This window comes from Cervus canadensis, chromosome 15 (assembly GCF_019320065.1).
Source record: "Cervus canadensis isolate Bull #8, Minnesota chromosome 15, ASM1932006v1, whole genome shotgun sequence".
NCBI lineage: Eukaryota > Metazoa > Chordata > Mammalia > Artiodactyla > Cervidae > Cervus > Cervus canadensis.
The window spans coordinates 55,339,924-55,361,922 of record NC_057400.1 but is presented as its reverse complement, the minus strand read 5'-3'; the positions used below and the strand labels follow the sequence as shown (position 1 = coordinate 55,361,922).

The following is a 21,999-nucleotide window of genomic DNA, read 5'->3' as shown; positions in this document are numbered from 1 at the left end:
ACACTGATTAACACTGTGGAATTTAAGGGATTATAAACATAGTTTCTAAATGTACATAAATTTAAAATTAACAAAACTATCCAAACTCTAAATAGAGAAAATCCATTTTCAGTTCAGCTGTTATCAGTTATCCATAGACAGCAGACCTCAGGTTTTCCTCTTTAGGACAAAGCTTCTATTCATTTCATAATTAAATTTGAAATATTTTAGGTAAGAACTCACTAAGGACTCTTCTAAATCATGCAATGCCATTTTCAGGGCACAAAATAAGAATGATTCCAAATTTTAATTCATATCTTGTTTCGTCAGGACACAAAGGAAAATCTGTGACAACAACTGAAGAATTATTTTCCACCTTACTAAGAGACATGTTTTAAAATTAAAAACCAAGAACAAATTTTAAAATAATTCATTTTTTATATCAAACAGCTGTAGACCCTATAATTGAAATAATGTATCTAAAGGTTACAAATGGAAAGTGTTAGGTATCATTCTTAAAGTGACAGATTAAGTTCCTAATCCAGTTAAAGCAATAGCCGCATTTGTAGTTTAACATAAATTAAGACCTTAATTATATTTGTGACTATTTTAAACAAAATAACAAATTCCTTTGTACCTGGGAATGTAATTTATAGCAAAGCCAGGTTCATTTTCCAAACCAATCTATTTCACACTGCAGAAATACTCTGGTATAATGGTATAATGTAATTCTTGTTGTAGAATGTTGAAAGAGTAGATTCACTAAAAGCACAGAAGAGGTTTGAAGATAAATGAAGATGCTATTCATTCAAGGGTAATTTCATCTTAGAACTATATGAAAGATGTTTCACTCACATGGGGTAGTGTATGACCTCAAATTTAAGTGTATTTTCAGCTCAAATATAATGCTGCTAGATTGATTATGTTGATACTGTATATCTAATAATGAAGAATTCTATCCTTTTTCTGTTTAAGAAAATAGACTGTCATTTTTTTCATCTTACTGCTATGTCTTTATTGTTTTGTTTAACAGCAACAAATTGTAAAATTCTGCTTGCTGTTTACTTCTTAAACAGAGAAAGCCTATGGTTGATATTCTAATTTGTAATCTCTCAGAACTACAGGAGTGTAAATTTTTTGCTAAGTTAGGTAGATACTGATATTAGCAAACTATTACCCTGTGTAACCATTTTACATTATTTCACTAATTACTAATAATGACAACTCTAATACCCATCTAATTCTGTTTGGAATATACTTCATTTTCACAAATTTTGTAAGACTAATTTAAATGTTTTCTATATACCATACCATTTATGTGTTGAGGGATTAATATTGAGAATTTTTTAAATTCTATTTGCAATTTAAGCTCACAGTTATCTTTTCTAAAGGTCACATTTTATACATTTAAATCATTACAGGTGCTATAAGCATATATCACCAAAACACTTTGTAATACTTCTGAGATAAAAAAGGTAACCTAATGTAACATTCAACCTGAAGAATTTAAATCAAGGAAACATCTGCAGCCTGCATTTTGCTCATTTTAGAATCCTGAAAAGGATTCACTGAATTCTCTTCACCCCTTAGTTTTCCTTCTCCTCATCCTGAAAGGGAACACAGGAGCCTCATTTTGCAGAAAATGATCAAAGCGGAAAGGATAAACATATTGTATCTTTTATGAAATTTTAAGAAAGTTATATCAATTTTAAAATGTTTTACATAAAATAGCATTCTGTTACTTCTCTATTAAAATCAATGCACTGGTGCATTCCTACCTGTTGTATTTATATCAGGTTTAAACTGACATTAGAAACTGCATAGAACCAGCAAACCAAAAAATGCATTAAACGAAACTGAAAATTTAAAATCATTTCCTCTAAAATTCTGCAGGTAAGTTGTCCACTGTGACATTCTGAATGATACAAGTTTACAGCTGCTGTAATTTCTTAATCACAGGTGATTCCCCACACAACTGACCTGCAGTCTCAAAGAAAAGAGATACTCCTCTCTTCTGCTCTTCCCCAACCACTATATCAGGATATTACCATTTAACCTCAGATTAATACGTCCACCTAAAAGGCATCATTTGCAAAAAAGGAAAAAGCAAGTGTCAGCTATTTATCAGCATATCTAACATATTAACATTTGTGGCCCAGTATTAATGCAGCCTATAAAAATGTTGACTTTTTAAATGATTAAAACACATTCAACAGAAAGAATACAGTGTATTTCTGTTGTGTTCCCTTTCGTTTTTAGAGATTAAGTATTTATTCACAAAGGATAGGAAAAAATAAGAATATTAAGTAAAATAGGGACATTTCCCTTAACCTGAGCTTAAATGTTATTCTTACTGGAAGTAAGTAAAAACTGTAGAAGTAAAAAGTAAGGCTACTTTTTCATGCGGCATTCTAATAATCAGTTTGAGACACTGTCTAAAAAATAAATTCAATAATTAAACTTTTACAGTATTCAAATTAAGCCATACAAAAAAGGGAAACAGTTTTCTTTTTAAATTGGCTTCATATATACTAAACAAAATCCTTTCTAGAATAGGATTCTGTAATCCTATTCTTTCTAATAAACTTACTAGAAATAACATTTTATTATATAGACATTCACAAAATATGCACAAATCCTTGAAAAATAGGCACTAATTCAGCATTCAGCATCATCTTGTAGTTATACTGCTTTCTTCTCTTTCAAAAGAATTTCCCATTTACTACCTAACTTGAACTTCGTAACAACCCATAATATAGGTAAGACTATCTTCATCACATTTTAGAGATCCAAAAGCAGCAATATAGCTTTCACGTCTTAATGTAATCCATAAATTGTTATATATAATTTGCTAGGAAATGTCAGAAATGATTTTTGAATTAAGTTATCTACTTATTTTCAGAGAAAAGTCCAAAGGTCTGTATCACACACTGAACTGGTATGCAGCAAAGTGTTACAAGCATGGACTTGACCCAGACTCCCTGAGTTTGCACTCCAGCTCTGTCAAGTACTAATTATATAAGTTTGGGCCAACTGCTTAACTTTTCTGCCTCAACTTCCTAATCTGTAAAATGATAATAATAGTGCTACTTACCTCATATGGTGGCTGCATGTGAGGATTATCTACGATATCTAAAGTATATATAATAAGACCTGGCACATTGAGTAAGTACGGTATAGATTTTAGCTAGTTATTATTGTTGTTCTATCAGTATTATCTGCAGAAGGGGATTTGAGCAGCACTGACTTCATACAGTTATTATAAAGACTAAGTGAGTTCCTAAGAATTAAATGCTCAGCACAGTGATTAGCATGTAGTAGGCACTCAGCCAGTGCTGCTGGTGTCTGTTTACCTCCACAATTTATGGGCTTTATGACCTTGGCCAGAGTTTTCCTGAGCTTCAGTTTCCACATATTTAAAAATGAGCTTAATAACAGTACCATACACTTGGGTTATGGTAATGATTGAATAAGATGTCTCTCAGAAAAGCTCTTTAAAAAGAGTGCCTTAAACAACAAAAGCATTCAATACTTAATTCTGAAACAAGCCTTATTTAGTAAATACTATTAAAATAATATTTTGTTTGAATTAAAGCAATCTACACTAACAACTTTTAGGCAAACAATGAAAGAATGATTACAAAAATTATTAATGTTCATATAGATTTAAATACATCCAAAAATAATTCTTACACCTAACATTTGTTTTAATCAGTTTAGGTATTACAAAGCCTACAAGCTTCCATTCCTGCTGCTGCCACTGATAATGTGTACTTCTGTCAAAGAACCAGGAAAGAAGGAAATAACCAATATTCACCACATGTTTACAATATGCCAGGTGCTTTTCTAAGTGCTTTAATGTTTATACACATTTCATATATTTTTTTAAACACATTCAATCTTAATGACATCCAGTAGGACAGCTTCTATTATATCTGCATTTTAAAGATGAGGAAACTTAAGACAAACAGTAATGTTTGAGGTATCTGGAACAGATTATTCACTCATTTCACTTGTGGAATCTACTATAAAAGAGATACTAAATTCGTAAAGACATAAATTTCTTGAAGAAAAATCAAATAAAGTATTTTCTGCAGAAAACTTTGAAGTTCATATATATTTGCTTATATAGTATTTCTAGACATGTGCTGTCCAATACAAGAGCTGCCAGCTACATATAGCTATTGAGTGCTTGAAATGTGGCTGGCACAAATTGAGATGTATAAAATACACATCAGATTTTGAACCTAACATTAAAAAAAAGGAAAAACATCCCATTAATAAATTTTGTATTGATTAAATGATAATATTTGACAATATTAAATACAATATATTTATTAAAATTAATTTCACATTTCTTTTTACTTCGTTTAGTGTGGTTACTAGAAAATTTTAAACTATTACACATATGTGACTGGGCTTCCCTGGTGGCTTAGTGGTAAAGAATCCACTCATAATGCAAGAGACCGCCTGCAATGCAGGAGAAGCTGGATCAATCCCTGGGTCAGGAAGATCCCCTGGAGAAGGAAATAGCAACCCACTCCAATATTCTTGCCTGTCCATTCTTGCATGGACAGAGAAGCCTAGCAGGCTACAGTCCATGGGGTCACAAGAGTCAGACACGACTTAGTGACTAAACAACACCCACCACCTTACATATATGTAGGCAACATTATATACATTACGTATCTATCAAGCAGTTGGTTTAGGGGATGAGAGGATAGTAACAGAGAATTGTTATCAAAGTTCTTTTCCAATCAATACAAGCTTCAAAGTGGAAGTAATACTATGAAATGGAAGATTTATCTCCCTAATGTTTGTGTATGTATAACACTGTATGTACGCACTGCCATATATATGTATGTATACACACACACACATAGTACTACTGCTTGTGAGAACCAGAGGGACACACTACTCCAATACTTCATAATATTCAACATACAAGATTATTTTATGACTAGGCAAACACTTCAGGTAATAACAATACTTCATGGATGAAAGAAGGAAAGCAAAATCTAAGACAAAAATAACAGCCATAGGAGAAAAATTTTTTTATTTTCTTTTAAACTGAAATCATAAAGAGGTTTCTTTAATTAAATTTTTAAAAAGTCTAACCATTTAGTTCCAGGAACATAATAAATGCAAAGCCTATGTGGTATGTAAAATTTAAATTTCCTGATGGCTTAGGTGGCTAACTACTAAAGGATCTAATGCTTAATATCTGGTATTTTCTAGGAAATATCCAATTTATGGATACCTGTCACACTGTTAGATCAATTTTATACATTTAACTGATTCTTCCAAATGGATACTCATCCACTATATAGAAGAAAATTACTCCATAAAGTTTACATCAGATATCTAGAAAAGTCACATTTATAGTCATGGCTACTATCAGCTGTCAAGTCAAAGAATATTGAAGAAAACCAAGAATTTTTAATATATGCTGGTTAATTCATCATCTAAGTGACATGTGTAGGATAACAAAAAATTAAAACAGTTATGCAAAATTCTGCATTTTAAAAGAGTCTTATTTTCTGGTCTTAGCTTTAATTGCAACTATGATTTGAGATGAATGTTGAGAAAACCAATTAATAAGAACCATAAAAACAGAATTACTAAAGAAGGTACACACTAAGATTTCTTTTTTCTTTCCTTCTCCAGATTATTTAAAATGTTAAATTTCTTTTAACGGTAATATACTGATATCTTGGTTTATGCCAAAAACTAGTTAAGCCATCTACTCTAGGGTTTCTCAACACTGACACCATTTACATTTAGGGTGAGATAACTCTTTCTGGGGCGGGACTGTCTCGTGCACTGTTTCACAGAATCCCTGGCATCTACCCAACAGATGCCAAAAACAGCCTCCCCAACAGCTGTGACCATCAAAAATGTCTAAACACCGTCAAATGTTCTCTATGGGTTTGAAACCCTCCCTCAGCTAAGAACCACTGGTCTATTCTTACCCAAAATAACATTCCTACTGGTGAAAATTACTTCCGTACTTCCTAAACTAATATTCTTTAGTTTTAGAGGCTCTTCATACAGGATACCCAGAGAGCTTCAGCTGGGAGATCAATAAACCTGATACTATATGCAGAATTGCCTAGGTATGTCTATACCTGTGTGTATGTTGAGATGTTTTCTGGAAAAATATCCCATAGCTTCATAAGATTGAAAGAATTATCCCCAAAATGGCAACTAAGACAGGGTTAAGAATTAGTGCTTCAGCTAAAATAGTTACTGTGCCCTGAAGCCATCTTTTCAAAAATATAAAGACTGAAGACACTATTTCATACATAACAAATAATTTACTTGTGTTATCAGTTATCAAGCAAGACTGTTTCTACCCCACTTGTAAACCCTTCATTCAACAAATATTTACTGAGCACACTTTATATGCTAGGCACTATATTATTAGTATTCGAAAACTAAACCAACTCCAACTTCCTTATGGCCCCGGCCAAAAAGGCAGTATAAAGTAGTTATTTATTAAATAAAACCAACCGAGAATTTCTGCTTCTCAAAGATTAACATAAGAAAGAAAATACACTAGTTATAGCACTAGTGCCTAAAGATAAAATAAATGTAAGTAAATAAAATTTATATTCTTGGTAAAAATATACAAATCTTCTAAAAGAAGTAAAAATCCGTGAAAGAAACTTTACAATACTCATACAAATATTGTTCAAACACATTTCCTTCTATCTTTTCCTTCTTTATCCAACTTAAAAGTAAAATGTACTGAATGACATACTATGGATGTGTAATAGTCATAGTTATTAAGTCCAGAAAGTACCAAGTTATGTTTAAAAAAAACACAAGATGACCAAATGCCTAGCATCATGCCTAGAATGAGGCAAAAGCAGTCCCTCTTTCTTTTCTTTCTGTTCTCAAGAAGCTCACAATCTCATTTCCAACAAATGGCATGTCTTAAATTTCTAAGTTATCTTTTAGGTGCTACACGTTAAAATACTCTTTGTGATTCAAACTACGCAAGCTAACCAAACAAAGAGCAGCTAAATATGTAAAATGTTTCAATATTTATAATTCCATAATCTATATAAACATTGTGTTTTCTTTAAAAGCAAACAATCCCCAAGTATCCTATTCTTCCTATAGTGCAGTTTAAAGTTTACAGGGCCACAAATCTTTTGGATTACACAACTGTGATATAAAACTCAAAGAGCTATTATATTCAATAAGTGGTCTGGGGATAACAGGCACTAATATAATCAATAAATATATAAGGCGTCACTAAAGAAAAATAGGTCTGCTTCATAACCACCAAATGGATTAAGGCTAGAATGAGTACAATGAGAAAGTGACACTTAAATACGCGTAGTGAATAAATCTTTACAAGTAAGTTAGAAAATAGGTTTGTGCCTATACATGAAGAAATCATTCCAAATAATCCATACTAGCATATTTAGCGAAAAGCAAAAAGGAAAAAAATACTGCATTCTTTACATATTTACCTGCACAGCAAGAGAAGCTGCATTGTCAGAAAGCAAAATTTGCTCCCCTGTAGAAATACAATGAAAGGTCTGAGTCAAAAGCATAACTACTAAACAAGTGCTTTTTTATTTTAAAAAACTATTCCTATTTCTAAAAAGAAAGCGTAATCATGAAGTTCTATATCAATGTTACAAGATTATAATTTGGATTAAAGTATCATGTTATGTAAATAACAATGAAGACTATTTCCTCTAAATCTATTTGATCACTTATTGTATTTTATCAGCAATATGTAAGTAAAACTGCTCACTTAAAAACGAAAGCTTTCCTCAAGTTTTTAAGAAATAATCCCTTTCATTAAAATTAAGTAAAATAGTATCTCTGCTCAAACCTCTCTAGTTAAAAGTAAAAGCATTCAAACTCGTACAAAACCAGCTTCCAGTTAATATTGCACAGTGTGTCTAGATCTGTCACACAAAAGAAAGATGACAAGTTCACTGCAATAAAAATTCCATGCTTAGAAGACTAGGGCTGCTGCCTATTAGTCTTCATTACTTTGCAGTCTTCTGACAACTGGAGCAGGCTGCTGAGCCCCAAATGGGGTCCATAATGTGATCTGATGATATATGAAGAGCTGCTAAAGGGAGCCTGAACCATCCTAGCCTATACATTTTAACAGTTCCTTTTTAGTGAGAGCCCACTTTACCACAGGACTTCAAAAATCTGCTGTGTCAGCTATTGGCGCAGTAAATCTGCCAACTGCTCCTGCAACCACATCATATTACACTGCCTACAGCAGCCAATATAATGAGTCAATAATAAACTAAGCACCTTACAGGCCATGAATAGTTGGTTTACACTGGCACATACAAGTTTAGGTAAAATCTCCTAGACAAATTATACAAGGGAATTCCTTCTTTATGTTTCATGTTCTCTTTGCATTAAATTGCATTATCGATGGGTGTTTTTTATAATAAATAATATATTTTGATGTATTTGATATATCTGGGATTCCCAGGTGGTTCAGTGGTAAAGAATCCACCTGTCAATGCAGAAGTCACAGGAGACACAGGTTTGAATCCTGAGTCTAGAAGATCCGCTGAAGGAGGAAATAGCAACCCACTCCAGTATTCTTGCCTGGAGAATCTCATGGACAGAGGAGCCTCGGGCTACAGTCCGTGGGGTCACAAAGAGTCAGACATGACTGAACACACATATTTTGATATGAAGCCATTTTTAATGGAGAATAAGCACCTACCTTTCAGTTGCTGATACAATGTAGCATTTTCAGGCCAAGGTTCTGCAGCTGTGGAAACAGGTACACAAGGCAAAAATATATCAATAACCAACAAAATTAATAAACACATACATTTGCCTAGAGCATTTAATGTCAAGCATAAATTGCCAAGGATTAAATTACCAAGGATACCTTAAATATGGCAACTAATCACATTACTGTAGATTCTATGAGAACCTATATAAGCAGGTTAGATAATTTCATTTAAATGAATGTTTGGTGGCAGTTTAATTTTTTATGGGGAGGAAATGGAAGACATTTTGCCCAATCAAAAGTGAAAATTTAAAAAATAAAACTGCCTATATGCTACTATTCCTTTACCCTCCTTCAAACACAGACATATCCAAAATGATATTCATACACATAAAAAGACACTGAATTTCAGCTCACTATCAAAAAGAAATATAGTGAAACAATATTTGTATTTTATTGTAAACTTTTAACAAAGTAAATTTTCAGAAGACACTGTACGAAAGAATCAAATCTATGCATATCAGGCTGTGCGTCTTTCCTTATAAGCTGATAGTATTTAAACAGTGGAATCCTGTTGTCTACGTTTAATTGCCTTGAGCCCACCAACATCATCTCACAAAAACAGAGAATACAATGAAATAGTAAGTCCCTATCAAAACAATGTGAAATAAAGCTGGTGAAGCTCATTTTAGGCCTAAAGTCAGGCTTGACCTTGACTCTCAACCTCCCATCTAGAGAAGACTTCAGCTACAAAGAGTATTAGCAACCTACCAGTGCTTGGAGAAAGCCCTAGATTTGAATTTGTTTAATCAACTGCACATAAGAAGCAGTGCCTCCACAGACAGAATATTCAGGATATTATTTGCTGAATTCTTTGTAAAATCCATAAAACATCAAAATCACCAATTCTAACACACTAACTATATTTGCTGTTAGCAAGAAAGTCAGTCAAATATATGAAATTTGATTAACTTTTCTTATGGTGTTTAAACTAACGCAGTCTCTGTGACATAGCAACAAATTATTTTTTAATATATACTTCTAGTTGGTTTTTTAAAAAAGAAATTTATACACATGAAGCATTTTTTCTTTTAAGAATGATCATTTAAGATGTATTCACTCAAACAGTCTTAGGAGTGGGTGGGAGGTGGACACCTTAATTTGCTTTTACTTCCACTTTAGAATGAAAAGAAAAAGTTGTAGTAATTATTATAAACTGTAAAATTTGGTTTGGTCTGGGCTACACAAAATTAAACTTATACTTAGGGACACCATGAAATCACCAAGCAAATAATTCATAGTTTTGTACAGTTATCCACAATATTACAGACCTTCCTCAACTTACAGTGAAGTTACATCCTGATAAACACACTGTAACTTGAAAATGCATTTAATATACCTCACCTACCAAACGTGATAGCCTAACCTAGCCTACCTTAAACGTGCTCAGAACACTTACATTAGCTTACAGATGGGCAAAATCACCTAACACAAAGCCTGTTTTGTAATAAAGTGTTGATAATATCTCATGTCATTTATGGAATACTGTACTGAAAGTGAAAACAGAAAGATTTTATGGGTATAAAATGATTTTAACTGTACCAGTTGTTCACCCTTGCGATTTCTGGCTGACTGGGAACTCCGGCTCCCTGCAGCTGCCCAGCATCAGGATAGAGTATCTCACTACACATCACTAGCCCAGGCAAAGATCAAAATTCACAATTTGAAGTACAGTTTCTACTGAATGCATATCATGTCTATACTATTGTAAAGTCAGAAAATTCTAAGTCAAACCATTGTTAAGTTGGAGACTGTCTGTATACATATATATAAAAGCTACCGAACTTCAACTCACATACCAAAAAGGCAGCGCAATTAAATACTTACTACGTTACTGTAAACTTTTTTTTTTTTTTTTCTGTAAACTTTTAACAAAGTAAAATTTCAATAAGAATCCAATTAACCAGTGTTAACAGTTTTAAAAATAAAAGACAGGGAAACAAAAATAAGCTGACATCTGCAAACTACTCAAAAATAACCTTTTAGGATAAACTATATGGTCAGCACACCTATACCGTTTACATTCATATGAAAACAATACTGTGAGGTTCATTTGTTTTAAGAATCATCAAAGATTCAATTATCTTATTAAAGCAATAAGGCAAGGGAATAAAATTTACAAAAGTTCCAAAGACACTGAATTTAAGTTCCTTGAGGGCAAAAATGTGTCACATGCATTGTGTATGCCACGCTGTGCCAAGTTTTGCACACAGTTGGTGTTCATTAATCATGCATGGAAAGAAAAGGGATATTAAGCTTATCACTCAATTCCCTAAACATTCTGGCTAATCAAAGTTTTACTAATCAATATATTAAAGTACTAGGGTGCTCTAATTAAATATTCTGATAATTTTAATTTTTGATTAGCTATTTGTGTACATACGAGACCATGAATTACAAATTTTCAAAAGAGTAACATACATTTAGCATTAAATATATGCTGAATATAATTGAAGTGTTCTTTAATAAATCAGAAGCTAAAGTCACTACTCTGCAATATCAGAGGTCTCATAAGAACAGGAACTTATATGTTTACAATTTCAGTTAAAAATTCATTTATCATCACCGGCCCCACTCCTATTCTCCTGATCTAATACAACCGGCATATTTAAAAGAAATCTTGTAACATATTACTCAACCACAAATAAGAATAAAGGAGTTGGGGCTTCTCTGGTAGCTCAGGGGTAAAGAATCTGCCTGCCAATGCAGGAGACATGGGTTTGATCCCTGATTCGGGAAGATTCCACTTGCCACAGAGCAACTAAGCTCATGTGCCACAACTACTCAGCCCAGAAACCAGAACTACTAAGCCCATGCACCACAACTACTGAAGCCATTGTGCTGGAGATATAGAGTTCATGCGCCACAAAAAGAGAAGCGGCCGCAATGAGAAACCTGTGCACCACAACAAAGGGTAGCCGGGCTCACTACAAGTAGAGAAAAGCCCATGTAGCAACGAAGACCTAGCAAAACCGAAAATAAAGAAAGAAAGGAAGAAAAGAAAATTATTTTTTAAAAGTTGTTATTAAGAACCTACAGCTGAAAATGGGGTTGGCAGAGTATATTTTTCTTTATCCAATTTCTGCTCTCAGAAACTATTACTAAAAATAAATTCTCAGAAAGTAACTCTGCCAAAACATTTGATGTTGTCTTCACAAACAGAAAAAAGAAAGAAAAGAAAGTGAAGTTGCTCAGTCGTGTCCAACTGTGACCCCATGGACTGTAGCCTACCAGGCTCCTCCATCCATGGGATTCTCTGGGCAAGAATACTGGAGTGGGTCACAAACAGAACATTTCATTTAAAAAGGGAAGGCAAGCTGATATAAACCTATATAACCATGCTATTTCAACAGCTTGAAATTCCAGTACATCCACAGAGCAGAAGCCAAGAAATGGCAGAGTATGCAAGGAATGATCTCACCCATGAGCAGTTCAGAAAATATAAACATCATTGATTTAAGTGCATCACCTATGTGAATCAGCTCACATTTTAAGCATGACATGGGAGAAGAAATAGCTGGTGTGTTATTCAATAGAGAGACAACAGCAAAAGTCCTAAATTGTGTGGCATAGCATTGTATCTACAAATCAACCATGTAGCTATCTGTCTAGGAAAGAAGCCTTCATAATAAGTAAGTCTAGGAATCATAAACATTATACACACATAACAAATACAAAGCCTATTTCTTGGTTTGGGTAATATTATATAAAGCCTTTTCACTGAGAATGCCTATTATGTGAAAGACAAAGTCCAAAAGTACAATTATTCCCCACTCCTCACTCCTCTTTCCAAAGGTCAAGCAAGTCAATACCCACCCTTGCCCTTGATCATGTATAAAAGAGAGGGAGAGGAAGAATTCAAAACCATAGTACTGATAAAAGCCTTAAATATCTCAGCATTTAAAAAGAAAAATCTTTTTAAAACAGTATTAAAACATTTTCATGTCTTACTAGTTTTACCTCAGTCAACCTAAAATGTTTTAGACCACACTAATCCATCCAACAGTGAATAAAAATTCCATGACTCATCCTACTTTCAAGTTCTACCACCAAAATCTCTCCCTGATGTGAAGAGCCTTTTTAGACTTGCCTTAAGGAAGGACCAGTCTTAGGATAAATATAGAAGGTTAGACTAAAAGTTTCTGGAAAGGAGACTGATAAAAAAAAATGGGGACTGAGAGAGAACACTGTCCAAGGCTGTCAAGATACAAGATACTGGTATAATCAGTATATCAAAAGTAGACTTTATGCTTAATACACCTTAATAGTTCTGTGGCTTTTGGAATAAAGATCAACTTGACCTTACACATCGCTCTCTCTACCTCTCTGGCCTCATCATTCTTTTCCAACCTCTCTGTACATCAGCCACACTGGCCTTCACCCAGTTTCTGAATGCATCATGTTTCTTCCTGCACCAGAAACTCATCTAAGCTGTTTCCTTTGTTGTTGCTGCTGCTGTTGTTGTTCAGTTGCGTCCAACTCCTTGTGACCCCATGGACTGCAGCAAGTCAGGCCTCCCTGTCCCTCACCATCTCCGGGAGTTTGCCCAAGTTCATGTTCACTGCATCAGTGATGTTGTCCTGCCATCTCATCCTCTGACGCCCTCTACTCTTTCTGCCCTCAATCTTTCCCAGCATCAGGGACTTGCCCAATGAGTCATCTGTTCACATCAGATGACCAAAATACTGGAGCTTCAGCTTCAGCATCAGTCCTTCCAGTGAATATTCAAGGTTGATCTCCCTTAAGATTGACTGGTTTGATCTCCTTGCTGTCCACAGGACTTTCAGGAGTCTTCTTCAGCACCACAGTTCAAAAGCATCAATTCTTTGGCTTTCTGCTTTTTTTATGGTCCAGCTCTCACAACCAAACATGACCACTGGAAAGACTGTAGCCTCGACTATGCGAACCTTTGTCAGCAGAGTAATATCTCTGCTTTTCAACACACTGTCTAGGTTTGTAATGGCTTTCCTGCCAAGAAGCAATCATCTTATTTCATGGTTGCAGTCACCATCCACAGTGATTTTGAAGCCCAAGAAGAGGAAATCTGTCACTACTTCCAACTTTTCCCTTTCTATTTGCCATGCAGTAATGGGGCCAGGTGCCATGATCTTAGTTTTTTTTAATATTTAGTCTTTAGCCGGCTCTTTCACTCTCTTCCTTCACCTTCATCAAGAGGCTCTCTAGTTCCTCTTCGCTTTCTGCCATTAGAGTGTTTCCTTTACCCTGGAGCAATCTTCCCCTCCCACTATGTCCTTACATCTCAGCAAAAACATCACTTCCTTATGTTGGTCCAGCTTCATGGACATACAAGCTGAGCAGCTGCACAGGGCTGGTACTTGAAGGGTTCTACTCTCAGTTAAACAGTCTACTATAGAGAAGGAAATGGCAACCCACTCCAATGTTCTTGCCTGGAGAATCCCATGGATAGAGGAGCCTGGTGGGCTACAGTCCACAGGGTCGCAAAGAGTCGGACACGGCTGAGCGACTACATTTACTTACTTACTTATGGCAGTCCTAGAATTCTTTTAAACAAAGGGCCTCCATATTTTCATCTTGCACTGGGCCCTACAAATTATGTAGCTGGTCCTGTCCTCAGGGAAACTTCAGGGACCTCTAGAATAGTTCAAACCCTCTCTTCTCCAAGCTTAAATAGCATGTACACTCCTTTGTACCACTTACCATAGTCAACATTTTCACAGGGGTTTGAGGACTATTCATTTATCTCCCCCACTAGAATGTAAGCCCCATGAATTCAGTGTTCAGTTCTGATTTTTACTTACCACTTCATTCCTAGAATCCAGCACCAAATAGGCAATCAGTAAATGTTGGTTGAATAAATGTTTGTTTTTACTATTACTATCATTATTGTTAATGATTCTGTACTGTTAAGGCTAAAAAAAAATGCAGCAGAGAAGAACAAGAAAACTACTCAAAATGGCCAAAAAAGGTAAATTTTTATCCCTGGTGGCTCAGATGGTAAAGAATCTGCCTGCAACGCAGGAGATCCAGGTTTGATCCCTGGGTCGGGAAGATCCTCTAGAGAAGGAGGTCGCAGAGTCAGATATGACTGAGAGACGAACACACACATTGGGGTTCTCTGGATAAAGTGAAAGTGAAAGTGAAACTGGCTCAGTCATGTCTGACTCTACGACTGTAGACTGCAGTTCTACAGTCCCCCATGGACGGTAGTTCACCAGGCTTCTCTGTCCATGGAATTCTTCAGCAAGAATACTGGAATGAGTTGCCATTTTCTTCTCTAGGAGATCTTCCTAACCTGGGTCTCCTGCATTGCAGGCAGATTCTTTACCAACTGAGCCCCCAAGGAAGCCCCAGAGAACTCCAACTCTACAGCCAATAACACAACTATAAAAATATTAAACAGCTCCCTGAAACAGCTGGCAGAATCTAATCCTGTAAACTTACCCTGAAACTGGAAATGTTTCTGATTTCTATCAAATACATAATTTCCATCAGATAATACTGTTGCAATACTCCTAAGGCCATCACCAATGCCCTCAACCATCTGACAAGTCATCTCACTATTCCCCTGTCCATATTCTTTAACTCTAACCTAGGGATTACCACTTTCTAAAATCTCTTGTCCCCATCAATAAAATATTTGAGTAGGCAGACCCAAATAGATTTGGAAATCATATGGCTAATATTCCTAATCTAGTGAATCATGCACATTACAAAATACACTAAAAAAAAAAAACAGTTAAAAAGTTGAAACCTAAATTCCAATATTTCTTTTCTGTACTTGAAAGGATTATATAGCTTAAAACCCCTGTGAAGTGAAGTTGCTCAGTCGTGTCCGACTCTTTGCGACCCCATGGACTGTAGCCTACCAGGCTCCTCTGTCCAGGGGATTTTCCAGGCAAGAGTACTGGAGTGGGTTGCCATTTCCTTCTCCAGGAAAACCCCTATATGTACACCTAACCCCACTTTAGAAAACACGGTTCGAAATAAATAACTCCTTATTTGCAGTTTCATCAGGGAACTCGGCCATTCACACGCCCTTGATCAAAGACAAGTCCTCCTCTATCCTAGGGAAGTCATCTTTTTGACCACAAAAAGAGCTTGGAAAGAATACACACAAATCAATGTGGGGTGGGGGGAAGACCTGACTACCCAACCAGCTAATAATAGGACCCTTGCATCTTACCAGAATATTTAAAATTTCCCCCGTATACTTTATACTTTCTCACCTTAGTGACTTTGCTCAGACTGTTACCTTCTACCCAGAATACTTCTTCCCACTGCATGACCAAATCCTACACCTTTTTCAAGACCAAGCCTCCATCAAGAAGGCTTCTGTAACTAAACAAATCTAATTTCTCCTCTATCTCTACTGCTCATAGCAGTTTGCACTTGTCTTATATCATATATTGCTTTCTACTCTATTATTACATCAATATCTTATCTTCCTTTCTAGGCAGTAAGTTCCTAGAATGTGAAAATTCCCATGATCCTGAGAGTATTTATTAAAGACTCAGCTTCTCAACTGCCCCAAACTGAATACAATATTAATAACAATGTATACACTATATGGAAAGATATGAAATTCAAATTAAGCAATATTTAAATTACTTTGGTCTAAGTATCATTTAAAAACTAATCTTTATCACAGGAGTTCCAAGGTAAAATTACCCACCTTTCAGAAATTAATTCTTTCACAATCAGAAACTACTATCTCATTTTCATACCAAAGAAATAACTTACACTAAGACATTCCTAGTGACCTATATTAATTCATTTTTAAAAATTACAATGACTTCCCATTCCCTAGCAAAAGATCCATGAAAATGTTTATAACTTTTATAAAGAAGAAATATACTCCTATTTGATAGGTATAAATTTAAAACATCTAGAAATAAATATTGGAGCACCTCAACACTTCCTATTCAAATAACACTGTTAGAAGTCTTTTAACCCCTTTGTCCTTTACTGTCTTTCCAATTTTGTCTAGGTAAAATTGTCTTGAGAATTTTACACTAATGTCTCTTTTACTAGGAGTAAAGGTTGCAACCTTTAGTGAGATAGAGGGCTTTTTTATGCAAATGAATTTCAAAGCTTTTCAAAGATAATTTCTATCTCCTATAAGTATTTAGGTTGGAGGAGAAGAAAGTTTAGAAAGAGAGGGAATACACACTCTTGGACTTGTGAAAACCCTAACATAAAATAAATAAATAAACAAATAAATTTATGCTAGAAATACGTAAATGGTAAAATAACTCTCATAGACCCCCAAAATACATATTTGATTCTCATTTAATTCTCTTTAAGGTACCTACTACTTTTAAGTTTTATCAACCAATACAACAAAAACACCAACATTCTTTACTATTAATCCATTACAATTTTTAGAGAAATGACTACTGCCAACAAATTAACATATGTATATACCTAAGATTCTTAAATACTCCATTTTACCTGCAGTATTCTCTCAAGTATCAAGTTGGGTGATAAGTCATTCTGGTGCCAGATGATCTGTCTATTCCACTCAATTCAGGGCATTCCACTCATTTCACAGCATGAAAGTGCTATGACCTAATAAACAAGTCTAATTCCAAAGTCCACCTCTTGATGATCTAATCTAAAAGGACAAGAGAAGGGCAGTGAAAAGAGATGCCCTCTCTTGTTGATTTTTTTTAAGTTCTGCATTCTTAATGTACCACATGACTCCTCTGGCATATGAACACAGGTGAAGACATAATTTGTAGAATAAAAGGCACTAATAATACATGCTGCTTTAGAACTGTCATATTTCCAATCCATCAAATTGATTAATGCTATAATAACTCTACACAAACCTATCATTTGTACACTAATGAAGTCAAACCCAGTTTATCCTTAGGCAACTACACTCCAAAAGCTCATAGATGTCATCTCTTCAGCTTCCAAAGACTATTTAGACAGTGTAATACAAAAGGAGTAAGAAACATATGTAACCAATCTCCAAATTTGGATGTCTTTCTGCCAAAGGTGTAAATGCAAATACTACTAATATAACAAAATGCTCAAAGAACATCTGGCAGCTCTTAAAACATGGACAAGTTGCTGCAAGACACACAGAGAAAAGGAAATAAATTTACCAGTTTGTCATAAATACTATATTGATGATCTCAGTGATATCAACATAGCCACTAAGTTCAAAACCTGCTAAGTTTTAGGAAGTTATAATATGAAGCCTTCATTTAAAACAGATTTTCAAGACGTTTAGACTTAAAATATAATGACATGTAACCTTATCAAAACTAGAATTTTAAGAACTATTAAACCTGTAATTCTATTTTCAAATTACAGTACAATTTAAATATAACACTATATCCCAGGTAATACTGATGATGAAATGATTAAATGACAATGTCCCCGAGGCACTGTCTCTTAGGGGATGTTCAATGATACTACAGAGGATGTGTAAGCAGGAAGTGACTCTTCACCTAACAGGAGTTTAAAACCATTCTCCAATCACCTCAACAGTCGGAGATCAATGTTCAACATGTGGGAAAGTGGTCCATGTATTTTATAACTCAGGGAATAGAGCCAATATTTTATAATTATTATTAGTGAAGTACAACCTTTAAAAATTGTGAATCACTATGTTGTACACCTGTAATTTATACAATATTGCACATCAACTATACTTCAATTTTTAAGAAAATTTAAAAAAAGAAAGTGGCTCCTGTTAGCAAATGGAGAGATGCAGTGTCATGTTGTCATTTCCATAAACCTAAAATACTGACAGGTAGTATTCTGTAACATAGTAGTAAGGTTACTCTCTTAGTCCATTTGGGCTACTATAACAAAATACCACAGAGAGAGTGGCTTACAAACAACAGAAATTTATTTCTCACAGTTCTGGAAGCTCGAAGTCCAAAATCAGAGTGCTGGCACGGTTGGGTTCAGGTAAGAGACGTCTTCCAGGTCACTGACTACTGACTTCCTGCCAGGTCCTCACATGGTGGAAGGGGCTAGGGAGCTCTCTGGGATCTCTTTTATAATGGCACTAATTCCTAATCACCTCCCAATGGCCCCCATATTCTAATAACATCACTTTGGGGATTAGGATTTCAACACATGAGTAGGGGGAAGGGGGATACATTCATAGGAGCCACTTAAAAAATAAACTGCAAGGAAGTGCAGATAAAAAGATTAAAGACTACCTTAGATTGAAATAAGGGCCCTGAAGCAAGAAGCAGACATTCTAAGACAGACTGGAGAAGTGTAAGATAAATACAAAGGGACTGCCAAACTCTAAAAGAAGATCCACACTAGAACCATTTCCTTGGCTTGATCAATCAGTCCTTAAGGAGAAAAAACTTGTTGACTGACATCAAAATTCACTGAATATTCTTTATTGCTTGTTGTATATATGTAGTAAACTGTATATAGCTTTCATTTTAGAAAGTAAATTTAGTCACATTCTACAAATCTGCTTTATCAGTCATTCAACATATAGTCACAGAACACACACACACGTATTTTATATATATAAAATATACCCCCCCCCCTTAAATATAGTGTACCAGGCACCAGTCTAAGCACTTAAGGATAAAATTACAAAGAAAACCAAGTACCTGCCTTTAAGGTACTTAGACTTTAGTGGTACCATATGGCCCATCTCCATATTTTTTATCTTTATAATACTAGAGCCCATCTGAAGATAACAGTAAGGATTACCTGATACGGCTCAGTGGTAAAGAGTACACCTGCTAATGCAGGAGTTGAGGAGACGTGGGTTCAATCCCTGGGTTGGAAAGATTCCAACCTGAAGGAGGAAATGGCAACCCACTCCAGTATTCTTGCCAGGACAATTCCATGGACAGAGGAGCCTGGCAGGCTACAGTCCATGGGGTCACAGAGTCGAACACAACTGAGCAACTGAGCATACGAGCATGCATGCTCACACACACGATACACTCGCAACAAGTCTTAATTCTATCAACATGTTACAGACAACTAAGAACTACATACAACAGTGCACAATCTCCAGAATGCCAAAGGAATGCCAATCTACTGAGCCCACGGGAGATAAATCATCAGTCTCACCAACCCATCATCAATATCTCCAACCACCCACTCATTTGTAACAAAGTGGTAAACAAAAGACTAAAAACACTCAAAGTGAGGATATATGACTGAGTGATACATTAGATAAATGGGTTCTAATACCCTGCCATTCAGGAAGCAGAGGAAGAAAAGCAAAACTGATTAAAAATTCAGGAAAACTAGTAAGGGGCAGAACTTCCTCCTTACAACCAAAGTGGGAGCCCAAATGAAACTAGAGAACAATGAAGATCTCCTTCTGGTCAAAATCTAACTAGAAAGAGAACAAGATGGCAGAGGGGTAGGTGGACGTGGAGCACATCTCTCTCCACGGATACATCAGGAATACATCTTCAGACACAGAAGTGCATGCAGAACACCAGCTGAGAGCGGACAGGAGTACCTGACCAGTGGAAAAGAATATATAGAACCACCCAAAACTCGGTAGGACAAAGGAACTAGGAGGAAAAACAGGAGTGTCAGTAGGACTGGACCTGCCCTCAGCCAGTGGGGGAACTGAAGCAGGGGTCCAATCCCCACATTGGGGAAACTGTCTAAGTCAGAGGAGAAACATTTGAGGCTGAGAGTGAAACAGCTGATCTGTGGCAGCCTAAATGGAATGAGAATCAGACAGTCCTTGCTGCAGCCATACATACCCCAGACAGGAACACAAGTCCCCTAGAAAGCGCAGCAGCTGGGAGCTGGAGTTTAGGAACTGTGGAGCAATCCCAGGGCGAGGGCTGCTGTTGGCTGCGAAGAGACGGTATCGAGGAGATATGAGGGAGGAGGTGGGAAATGCCTGTGGAGGAAAGCCAGGCAGCCTTGGAAGCAAGGCAATACTGCTGAGTCACGAGTAGGGGTTAGCCATCACCATAGCCTCCCATCAAACGCCTGAAGCACTGAACTACAGAGTAGGACCCCACCCAGGGTGCCCCTTTGAGTGCCTGACGCACCGATCTACAGAGTAGGACCCCAACCAGGGGGGCCCTTCTATGTGCCCGATCCACCAAACAACAGAGAAGGAACCCAGGCAAGGGAGCCCTCTAAGTGCCTGAACAGGCAGAGCTACAGACAAAGACTGGCCAAAGGGGCCTTCTGATTGCCAGCTACAAGAGGCTCAAAAAAGACTCTCATAGGGCCATAACTCCTGCAGCGAAGGCAGTCTGTGTCCCTGCACACTTGGCACCACCAGGGTCCCCGCAAGCCAAGCAGCTGCGCCACCTTCACACTCAACTCTCACTGGGCACAGCTGCCACAAGCAAAAAAAAGTCTTGCATCTATGTGCACAGGGTCACTTCAGTAGTGTCCAACTCTTTGCAACCCTGTAGACTGTGGCCTGCCAGGCTTCTCTGTCAGGGAGCGGGGTTCTCCAGGCAAGAATGCTGGAACGTATGGGCCAATACTGGTTGCCATACCCTTCTAGAGCACTACATTTCCTGCTGCTCTAGCCACCAACCCCCCTGAGTACCTGGTGCTGCCAGAAACCCTGTGACCCAAGCAGCTGCACCACCTCAACTGGCCCTCACAGGGGCAAACCCAAGTCCTCCAGGGCAGCCTTAGGGGCAAACCCAAGTCCTCCAGGGCAGCCTTAGGGGCAAACCCAAGTCCTCCAGGCAGACTCAGGAGCAAACCCCAGTGGATGACCCACATGCAGAGGTGGAAATAAAACCACAACTGAAACCCAGGGGCAGTGTGGCTAAGGAAGAAGACCCAAAACCTTCCCACCAGCTGTACAAGCTGCAGATTAAATCCACACAATCAACCTGGCAACTCTGTGTCTATGGAATATATAAAAGGTCATCAAGAGCTCCCACAAAAGAGAACGCACTAGTTCTGATAGCTGTGGACACTCAAGGCAAGAACACACAGGAGTAGGACCAGATTAGAACCTGAGCTGCCCCCACAGCAGGTCCAGAGATCAGCAGTGTTGGAAGCATCCTAGGGAAGTGAGTGGACTGTGACTTCCAGCGAGGGAAAGGACTCTGACAGCAGTGACTCAAGAAAAACATTTATTATTCTTATGTTTTGATTTGTTTTCTAGATTCTTTTGGATTTTTTTCCTTTTCTCCCCTGCTTTGTTGTAGTTGTCGATTTTACTGGCATTACGAAATCTAATTAAGCTTTTGCACTTTTTTGTTTTTTTTCTGTCACATTTTTTAAATAGTTATAAACCTTTG

At 36.5% G+C, this 21,999-nt stretch overlaps 1 protein-coding gene across 1 annotated transcript in view; it reads right to left on the bottom strand.

Moving 5' to 3' along the window:
- The window catches only part of MTX2 (metaxin 2), a 67,861-nt gene that overhangs the window by 27,278 nt on the left and 18,584 nt on the right, over nucleotides 1–21,999 (bottom strand). The window contains exons 2-3 of the mRNA XM_043487920.1: nucleotides 8,702–8,749; nucleotides 7,464–7,510 (exon numbers count right to left, since the gene is read on the bottom strand). Of these exons, the coding sequence (XP_043343855.1) occupies nucleotides 7,464–7,510; nucleotides 8,702–8,749 (95 nt within the window). The remainder of the gene's footprint in view (nucleotides 1–7,463; nucleotides 7,511–8,701; nucleotides 8,750–21,999) is intronic.